The following is a 10,441-nucleotide window of genomic DNA, read 5'->3' as shown; positions in this document are numbered from 1 at the left end:
TTTTTTTTTTTTTTTCTCCCCTCCGTGTCATGACGGATTGTTGCGATTTTCGTAGCGTACGATCGATTTCACCGATCGTATCTCGCGCTGGATACTCTTCAGTAGTTGCAAATTATAAGCTTTCCATTTCTTTCTTTTCTTTTCTTCTCTTCTCTTCTAGATAAATAATGCATCGTGCGCATTCAATCCAATATTTCATCACCGTGGTATATTTAATTCACCGTGAAATATCGTTTCTATATAAACCTATATATTTAACAGGCGTATTCTCGCAAATGCAGCGAACCGTTTTATTTATCCAACAACAGTTTCACTGTTCCCATTGAGACGGCTCCCTTGATCCCTCGCCCCGCGATAATCTTCTTTTCGCCGGTTTTTATTCGAGAGAGTGCCTCGTACTCGTTAAGGTTAACGAGGTGTAATTACTCGATTAAGAAATGAATTTTGACTCGAAGCTAGTGAAACAAAAGCTTGGCAAAAAAACGAGGACGCGATCTCTTCGATCGGCGAACGATCATCTCCCCTAGGTGTCGTTCCGACCGACACCATTCACCAAATTCCCCTACACCTACGCGTCTACGTATATCTATTCATCATCAATCGCATTCACGATCCGAAGCATGATCCGATCACCTTGCACTATCTTGGCATACCTTTGCTTCGCTGCACGTCACGTACTACGCCATCATAATCCGTAACACGTTTGCAAATAGATGAGCCTGCACTCGACGAGCTGCACCGCGCAAGAGAAAAGATGAAGTTCTTGCAACTCGAATGTTTCAAAGAATTCGCGCGAAGAAATGGTATCCGTGTCCAAATTGTCATTTGGAAAGCGTGATTGGTTGTATAATACAGTCCCATGTGTGTGTAACTAACAGTCTTATGTATATATATATATATATATTTTTTTTAACAAAATTGAAAATCGTTTTTCTCTGTGAATGTGTATGTTTCTTTTTTTTTTTTTGTCACACGAATAATGTAAAATTATCCAATTAATCTGCGTGACGTATAACTACTAATCAATACACTAAGCAATTTTGGGATCCCTCGAATCCCTCTCTCTTTCTCTCTTTCTTTTTTCCTCTCGATCGATTACTCGTCGCACGCATAGATCATTCCTTTTGAATGCATGCGATCTCTCGAGAGTGAATCGTAATCGAGCTTCGCCGGCTTGTGATTATCGCACAAGTTGGCGCGATTCGTGGAAAATTGCCGCGAGCAAACGAATTAGCGTGCAATTAGTGCCGTGTTAATCCGACCGAAATAATTAAGCTGCTAATTAGAGAACGATCGTAAATAGCGATGCTAATCTGGAGTTAAAGAAATTGATTTTTAATTCCATAGATCCTTTAGAGATTTTTACATTCTTCTCGCTTTCAGCCCTTAAACTCTTGAAGCTTTCATCGAATCTTTCATCGATTTTAATTCTCTCTTCATCGCTATTTGCTCATCGCATGTTGAAGCGAAGTTGTGAAAAAAGGGGGGAGGGGGGGGGGGGGAAAGGGAAAATTGGAAACTCGTGCTATGCGCATAGTAACATATGTGTCGATTTATTACGGTCCCGTTTATTACGTTCTTCCACCGTACGTGTACGAATCGTAAAATTAGATCCACGAGGATGAGTTTACACACGCGTTATTTGCTTTTTAAAGTCGCGGTACCATCTTCTGGGGGGACCATTCTTCTTCCGTGATACACGATGATAAAACTGTTTGCTTAGCCAGTGGCACGATTATGCGCGAAATTATCAAGATTCACGGAGCATGCAATTCAGTTAAGCAATCATCTAATTGTTCCGTACGATTTTCCGCTTTGTTTTCTATCGTGAACGCGCTATCGTGGCGAAATTACGACGTTTTTTCTTGAAGCGATTCTTAAACGCGATTCTTTTCTTTCCTCCCTCTTCGTTCGATCGAGAACGAGAGTGAAAGATCGTTCTATCTATTTAAAGGAATTCGGTGAAAGTTAACATTCAGATTTTTTTTTCTTTTTTTTTTTTTTTTCGGTTACGAGATAGCACCAGTTTCCAATTAATGCCCACGATGCCCTCGAGCTTCGTTCCATCGTGAAAAAAAGAATTAATCCGATGCGGTTTTTCTGTCTTCTGTTGAAGGGGGAAGGGAAAACAGGCGGAACGAGTCGAAGCTTGATTCTAATTCGTTCCGCTTTCACGTAATTCCGCCGAACGTTTATAACGTTGATAATATTTCTCCTCTCGAAGATATAAAAAATTGACAGGCCGACAATGGAACGTAATCATTCGTTGCATTGGAACGTGAAATCGGCACGTTTCTCACGTTTTATTTCTAACGTTGACACGGAGGAACGACTCGAGAGCATCGAGCCAATTGGCGACAAAATTCCAACAACGAGTCGTTACGTCGAAGATGATGGGTTTTATATTCTGAAATAATCTCTCTCTTTTTAAACGCGAAATAAAATCTGCCTCTCGATACAACCACCATCATCTTCGCGCCAACGAAGAAAAATATACGTTTCGAGGTGTGTAAGGAAATAATTTCCTCCACCTCGACACGTTTTCTCGTCTCGAAGAGACTCTTTTCGAAGAAACGAAAGTCTTCTTCGCGACTGAACGACTGAAATGAAAAATGAAATAAAAAAAAAAAAAAAAAGAAATATGAAAGAGATCGCGGGACAAAAAAGAGGGAAAAAACTCAACAGTGTGCACGAGGACCGCGGGGACGAGGATCGTCGACGGGCCAGCGGTCAAACACGCGGTGGTGGCGGCGAGGTAGCGGGCCTGGAGGACGTCGGCGACTACTGCGCCGCGACGCGGACGCCGTCGGTCCCAGGCGCCGCCGGCATCAGAGCGAACCGCCGCGCAAGGCCCCTCTCCCTTGCTGTGCAACCGCTTAATTATCGCCGCCTCGATCCGGATCCGAAAATCGCCGTCAACATCGTAACCAGCCACCAGCCCAACAGGACTAGCCAGGAGAGCATCGGCAGCGGCAGTCTGGACGTCGATCAATCCGCGTCCGCCCGATCAGGTTGGCTATCTTCGATGTCTAGCGTTTTTTTTTTCAAGGGAGGAGAGGGGAAGGAGGATATCTCGATACGGCGGTAGTCTTTTTGCTCGCTTTGCCTATGACATATCACGCCCCGTTCCTCCTCCCGTCCGAATGAATGATAAAGATCAGGGAAGGGGAGGGGGGAAAAGTTAACAAGGAAGTTAAAGAGCGTGTTATTAGCATTTTATCGGCTGAAATTCACAATCGTAATTGTAAGTAAGCCGAGGCGTTTTTTTTGCCGCGCCCTCCCCCAGCCGACAGAATGGTAAAAATTATGGAAAATTATGGATCGGGTGCGTTTGAGCGCGGATCGCGTTGGAATTGGACGCGTGGAGGTGTTATCCATCGGTGGAGGAATCGAGGGGTCGTCCCCTCGAGGATGACCTTGCACTTGGCGCGTCGAAGGCCACGCAGAACGGGACATTCATCGTTGCCGAATGCAACGAATTTTAGACGGGACGATCTTGGAACGTTCAAGGTTACCAGAGTTCCCTCCACCTTCTTCTCGCGGATCGTTCCTTTTCGGCCGCGGGTGCCGATCGAATTTAGATCGTAGACGAGTGCAGAAGCAAGTGCAGGGCAACCAGCTTCTTTCTATCGCCAGTGCCAAGAAGAGCAGAGGAGATGCAAAGAGAGAGAGAGAAAGAGAGAGGCGTTTCTCTCCTCTTTTGCATCGTGACTCGGCCAGCCTCTTGCCATTCCAGGGTTATTCCTGTGTCGCGTTTCGTACGGGCACGTTTCAACATTTCCGTTTCGCCCTCTCTTCGTAATCTCCGCTTCTATTTGTCCGCCGGGGATAAATCCGCTTCTTCCCTTCTTCTCTGTGGCTGGTTTCCTTTCTTTCGCTCTTCATGGGATTCGTGTTCAAGTGTATCATCGTTTGGATCGTGCCAATTCTCAATTCTCTCTTTCTCTCTCTCTCTCTCTCTTTTTCTCGAGGATTTGAAAAAGGCTCGCGGTACAAATCGATCGACTCTCGACCCTCTTCGCGATTGGCATTGCGTGCGTTGAGATAAGAATTATGAGAGAATATGAGATCGGATCGATATGAAAATTAGAGTGCGTTATGGAAATGTAGAGGAGAGCGTGGTAGGTCTCGTGTATGAAACGGAGGCTTCTCCTTTGCAGAGAATACCATAGATACTATATCGAAGAAGACGTTGCACAGTCTGAATTTATCTTGCAACGGTGACTCGGTTTCTTCGTCGGATAATCTGGCAAACGGTAGCAGTGAGACGCTGCAGAAGTCGCATTTAACGCCAGATGAGAAATTAAACGTCAGCAATGGTCATCGAAGCAGTCCGGAACCAGAGCAGCTGACAGTGAAGAAACCTAGTTACTTGGGCCTGGCGTGTAGCATCAGCGGTTATTCCGGGATCAACAGATACGATAGCAAACTCAGGGAAGGATTTCGATCGAGGGACAGTAGCCCTGGGACCAGGTTGATCACTCGAGACACTAGCCCAGCAAGTTTCAGGTAAAAACAACTCTCGAGTCGTAATTTCTCTTTTTCCTCTTTCTAACCTTCCACGAAATTGTTTTTTTTTTTTCAGATCGAACGAATATCTGAACGTACCGGCGCATCCTCATCCACCTAAGAGCCAATCAATTTCCCCTCTAGCTATGGACAGACAAAACGGTTTCTCGAACGGTTTGAAGGAAGAGTGTAAAGTGGAGGCTTACAGGGAATCGAGAAACTCGATAGGTATATATCAGGGTTACTCGGAAGTCGACAAAGGCGTCTTGACGACATTCCCTGAAATTAGCCCGGTCATATCTTCCACACCTACGAAACGCAGCCCTGGAGTTTCGCAGATGATGTCTTGTAGCCAACAGAACAAACATTTCTCGGTAACTTCCCCGAAGCGAGATGCCGCCAGTCGTGAGTACACTCGATAAAATTGTATCCGTTATTTCGGTCGCGTTGAAATAAATAAATTTTCTTGTTATTATGCACGAATTATGTTTTCAGTTGCGAGCGCCTCGCTTAACGAAACGAACGTATTGAACGGGTCGACGGAGGAAGTAGGTAGTCAGATGATGAGCAACACTCCGAGCAGCGAGAAATCTTTCATCCAACAGCGAGTGGAACGGCTGTACGGGCCCGGGGCTCTCGCCCAAGGTTTTTTCTTCAAACGCAGCACTACCAGGCTGAACACTAGCGATACCATTTCCAACAAGTCTAGTAACAACAACGACGTTTCGATAGAGAACGCAAATACGGAGGAATCGTTGAAGAACTTGCCCGTGTTGAGACACCTGAGACCAGAGTTTCGAGCTCAACTTCCCGTGGTAAGCCCTAGAAGACCTACGGACGGCTCGGAACAAATTCTCAAACCTCTGCAAAGGTAATTCTATCGGTCGAGTCGTAAAGGACGTTAAATGATACGCTAATGATGGAGATACGATTACTTTCTTCTTTTTTTCTTTATCGTGTCAGGGTGTCGCCGGTGTCTCGAAAGGTCGAGCAGAAACCAAAAATACCAGCTGCTACGAATTTAGATGGGAATTTAACCGATAGTAACGCGCAGGAATTAAGTTCTAGCGTGACTAGCATCCCGGATCAACAGCCAGCTGCGCCAAAAGTAGTCTTACCTGTCTTAGAATCGAGCGCCAGCTCGACAAATGTGGCGAAACAGGTTCAGGAGGCGGAGAAAACGGTGGAAGAGAAAAATGGACATTACTTTATGAAGGTATACCTAATTGGAATGGAAGTTGGACGTTGAAAGAAACGTTTATCGACATTCTTCGCTCGATTGTTACAGTTGCTGAAACAGGAGACGGACAGACTGCTCTCTTTAGCCGCGTTAGCGGAAGCGGAATTGGCCAGTAGTGGCGATAGCGTCCCACTTCCGGAAGAGGCAGCCGGAAAATTGCGCTCAGCCGCTGGCAAAGCTAGACTGCTCGCTTCCCAAAAGATGCAACAATTCGAGGGACTATGCCAGAAAAATATCGTAATACTTCTTTTATCTTTCATTTTATTCTAATAAGATTCGAATAAAATAATAATTCATAAATGACAAGGAGATTAAAACGTCTTTCGATCCAGAACCAGGTACCTGGCGAGGAATTCCCAACGACGAACGAAGATCTGGCTGGTTTCTGGGACATGGTGATGTTACAAGTGGTCCAAGTAAACGAACTATTCGATCAGATAGAAAAATTACGCAGTTCTCAGTGGCAAGAGGTACGTTCAGTTTCTGTTCATCCTCAGACAATCGATTCTTTGAAGCCTCTTGAGAACAATTTTTATTCCCACGAGAATTCCGTAAATAACGTAAAGCCAGCTGAACTACCCACCCGTACATACTGCTCCCAATCTGTTACCGCTAAACGTGTACGATTCGATGATAAAATATTCGTCAGAGAGGAAAAACCGAATTACGTTAAAAAAGATTCCTCTGTATCCCAAATACAATTCCCGCTCGAGACACGTTTATGCGACGATGTGTTCCAAGGTTTAAACTTTCCCCAAAATTTAGAGAAGCATGGGAACTATTACGAAGATTATGATCTAGATTACGAGAACGATCCGTTTCTTTGTGAAAATTTAAACGAGATAAAATCGATGGAAAATGATAGCATTCCTCTTAATCCGTGCACTTCGTACGTAATCAATTACGTGAAATCGTTACAGCCTGACGTGAATTCGTTTTATTTTGAGAACGTTACACCGTCGTATGATAAATATAATTTATATTCTGACGACGATTTTCTTGAGAAAGATTTTTCGAGGAAATTCGAAGTGATTTATAAGAAACAGAACGACGAGTTTAAACAGAAGAAAGATAATTATTATTTCGACAAGGCACAGAATAATTCGTTTACGAAAAATAGGCAAAGTGACGTGCAAGAGAAAAAAAGTAACACGCACAGCGGTGGAAAGAATATTTCTCAATTTCATAAAAAAAGTATAGTCGAAGACAAAAAATTGGAAAGCATTCGACCGAAAGCTAAATCCTGTAGCCCCGTGGGGAGGATACTCAACAACGAGACTAATCGAAGAGCAAGATCGCATACTCCAGAAATCAAGCCCCAGAAAAACAATTTAATTAAGCCACGTAGTGGCGACGCGCAAAAGCCTTGTAATTTAAAATCTATCGTTACGCGGAAACGGGAAGAGAAAGTTTCGATTCCATCGAAAAATGACAAGTTTCCTTATAAAAGTTTCTCTCCGCGTAAAGAAAATGTTAAAAATGTCGTATCGTTACCAAACGATATTAAAGAATTGTCAAAAACGAGAAAGAACAATTTATCGGCTGATAATCAGAAAACCGAAAAGATTATCAACGATAAAGTTGATAAAGATAACACGAATAAATTATGCGCAATAAACATATTGCATGGGAAATTAGAGAAAAATTTTCTTGCGATAAATAAGAAAAACGTGAAAAAAATTAATCATAATTGCAAGAAGAAGTTTAATTTTTCTATCGTGCGCGATATATGGTCGAATCTCGACGTTACGGAGAATAAGTACAAATCGCAAAGTAAGCTCAATACAAGCACGGAAAATTGTACTTATTGTGGAATTTGGAAGATAAAGAAGGATCTAGAAGATTCTAAGAAAGAAAAAGTAAAAGAGAGAACAAAAGTATCGCCTAAAAAGTTCGAGCGAGAGTCTAGAAAAGAGCAAATAAAAGAATTGCCTAAAAAAATCGAGCAAGAGTCTAAGAAAGAGCAAGTGAAACAATTGCATAAAATGGTGAAAGGAGAGGCAGAAGTCTCGTCTGAAACATCCAATAACATTGCGTGGAGATTAAGCGATTCGAAACCTTTCATTCCATTGTCCCAAGAAACTCTTCGCCAATTAAGGCAAGTGTACAATATCGAGCATCACTTGAATATATCTGCAAATTTAAACAAATCGGAAAAACTAGAAAGAATGAAGGTTTACGATAAGAAGAGAAAAGAGAATGGCAAGTTCCAAGAGGACGAACTCGTTAGAAATAATTCGATCACGAGTAATTCTTTATACGATACGTCAGAGGATAATATTCCAAATGCGAGCTTCGTAAATTTACAAGACGATTTGAAAACGAAAGTCGAAATTTCAAATCCTATATCCGAAGTTATAAATTCTATACCTAAAAGTCGTGATTTTTCGATCCAATGTCTAATTTCTAATTTGACGTCCAATGTGGTAGAAACGAAAAATGAATCGACTTTCTTCGCAAATAATATCACCGATAATATCTCGAAATTGTCTAAAACGGATGAGATAGAGAATAAAAATAACGTCACCGACAATGCCCTAAAATTGTCTAAGAAGGATGACGAGATGCAGGATATAAATAATGTGACGGATAATATCACGAAATTGCTTAAGAAGAACGACGATATGAATAATGCCGCAAATGATATCCCAAAATTGTCTAAGAAGAACGATGAGATACAAAACTTTTTGTCCACTTTAATGTCTTCGTTAAGTGCTGATATTGTGTCTAAAGTCGCGAATCGTAATGCCTCTAAATTAAAAAATAATTTAAACATTAAAAAATTAAGTTACGGTTTAATTACAAAAAATATAAAATCGTCAGATGTCGATGCTAATGTAGTCATGGATATTTCGCAACATGTTCATTCGGATTTCGTTATTCGTCCCTTATTCAATCAAAAAAATGGCAAAAATATTAAATCCATTAATTTAAACAATTATCTACCGTTGAAAAAAGGATTTCACGCGAATCCTTATTTCGAAGAATTGAAATACATGCAATTGTTTCCGGACAATATCGAAATTCATTCGAATTCGCCTAATGCTAAAAATTTCCTCAGAATGAGGCACATATACACGTTTCTCAAATCGAATCGAACTCTTTGTAGATTATCGTTGTATTTATATGTATACGGTATTCTGAGTCTTGTTCTTATATTTTTAAAAATCGGCTGTTACATCCTGAATCCCAACGTTTTATATAATTTTTTCTAAATTAAATCACCATTAACAACGATCAAATGTATCCCCTTGCATTTCTAGAATAAATGTCTTCTTCTGCCTCCGGTATTTCTTTAAATTTTTGCAAAAGTATAAAAGCAAACGAGGATCAAAGAATTCATCACCAGTTTTAGAAAAATTATCAAGAAGTTCAAGATGGATCATACTTCTATAAGTATGTTTTTCCTCGTCATCCACTTTTCCCTTCATCTTCTTTCAATCGCTTCTTTTCAATTCCTTGATTTCTTCTCGATTCCTCTTGATTTCTTTAAATTTCTCCAACACCTCTATAACGTTATACTCTCGACTCTTTGATAATATCTCTCTAATTTTTTTCTTTTTCTTTTTTTTCAGACCGTGCCGGAGAAAAAGACGATTACTTCAATTCCGCAGAATGGTAGCACCGCAAAACGTCGCGTCCCACCAATTCACAAATCAAAATCGACGGCCAACAGCGAGGCGAATAAAAAAGCAAGGGAAGCGAGAGAACAAGCTCGAAGGCAATTGATCGAGGAGAAAAGACGAGCGATGCGCTCGAATGCGAAAAATTCCGAGAATACCGTAAAGATCTTCGCCCCCGATACGTAACGAAAAAAAAAAAAAAATAATAATAATAATAATGGCGGCGGATCTGTTGAGTAATTTTTAGCAGCGTTTTTTTGGTGACGCTTACGCCTCGAGCCAAATCAAATTGCGGTATTTTTTATGCATTTTCTTGAACAACTCCGAATCTCGTCGAGCTGTCTGGCGAACAATTGGTCGAAGCTTTTTCATTGGCGATTAAATACGATGCTCATTGGTTCGCGTTCGAGCCCGACAAGCCTATGTTATTAATAGTTTGATGACAATTAAACGCCCAGACTGCTCGATATGGAGTTGAATTATAAACAATTACCGATATGCTTCGATTACAATCAAACTCGCTTTATATCGTTAAATAGGGTTGAGCGTTGTGGGGCACCACACGAGCAATAAAAGGCCGATTCATGGTATATAATTGATAGATAATTAGGACGATCGATTTTTTTTAGAGATTGATTTTTATATAAAATACGAAAAAGAACTGGATCCAGATTAATACGAAATGAAGTTTTTAATGATTTTATTAATGATATTTTATTAATGATGTTTTTCGTCTCACGCTCTGTCTCACACACACGTTCGTTTCACTTCGATTTTACACGCTGTGATGTTTCGTGCTAATCTTGTTACGTTTTATATCAATTTACGCTCTCGTTCGATTTATATAATACGATATTTAACGTTCAATCTACGAACGGAATAGCACAGTAATTTTGAGAGCATTCTCGGCTCTTTGTTTCATGTTTCTTTTTTGTAAGATAATTATATATCGAGAAGAAATCGATGGGGAAGAAGAAGTTATTCGATGAGAAAATAAAACAATCCGGATGATAAATGAATGGTAAAAGATATTTTGATTTTTCGTATTAGAAATAATAAAGAGACTGCT

The 10,441-nt window shown here is 41.0% G+C and overlaps 1 protein-coding gene across 2 annotated transcripts in view; it reads left to right on the top strand.

Annotated features, from left to right (window-relative positions):
• Positions 1–10,393, top strand: part of LOC102671860 (disks large-associated protein 4-like) — a 28,175-nt gene extending 17,782 nt beyond the window's left edge. Inside the window, exons 6-14 of one of the 2 annotated variants that reach the window (XM_031511601.1) lie at positions 2,686–3,011; positions 4,161–4,509; positions 4,586–4,914; positions 5,005–5,154; positions 5,242–5,380; positions 5,473–5,725; positions 5,798–5,986; positions 6,082–6,219; positions 9,325–10,393. In XM_031511601.1, coding sequence (XP_031367461.1) covers positions 2,686–3,011; positions 4,161–4,509; positions 4,586–4,914; positions 5,005–5,154; positions 5,242–5,380; positions 5,473–5,725; positions 5,798–5,986; positions 6,082–6,219; positions 9,325–9,558 — 2,107 coding nt within the window. In that variant the 3' untranslated portion in view covers positions 9,559–10,393. Of the gene's footprint in view, positions 1–2,685; positions 3,012–4,160; positions 4,510–4,585; positions 4,915–5,004; positions 5,381–5,472; positions 5,726–5,797; positions 5,987–6,081; positions 6,220–9,324 lie in introns of both variants that reach the window. The other variant, XM_006617952.2, reaches the window with a different exon arrangement.
• The last annotated feature ends 48 nt before the right edge of the window (positions 10,394–10,441 follow it).

Source organism: Apis dorsata, unplaced genomic scaffold (genome assembly GCF_000469605.1).
Source record: "Apis dorsata unplaced genomic scaffold, Apis dorsata 1.3 scaffold_331, whole genome shotgun sequence".
Lineage (NCBI taxonomy): Eukaryota > Metazoa > Arthropoda > Insecta > Hymenoptera > Apidae > Apis > Apis dorsata.
The sequence above is the reverse complement of the archived record's forward strand: the minus strand, read 5'-3'. Positions and strand labels throughout refer to the sequence as shown.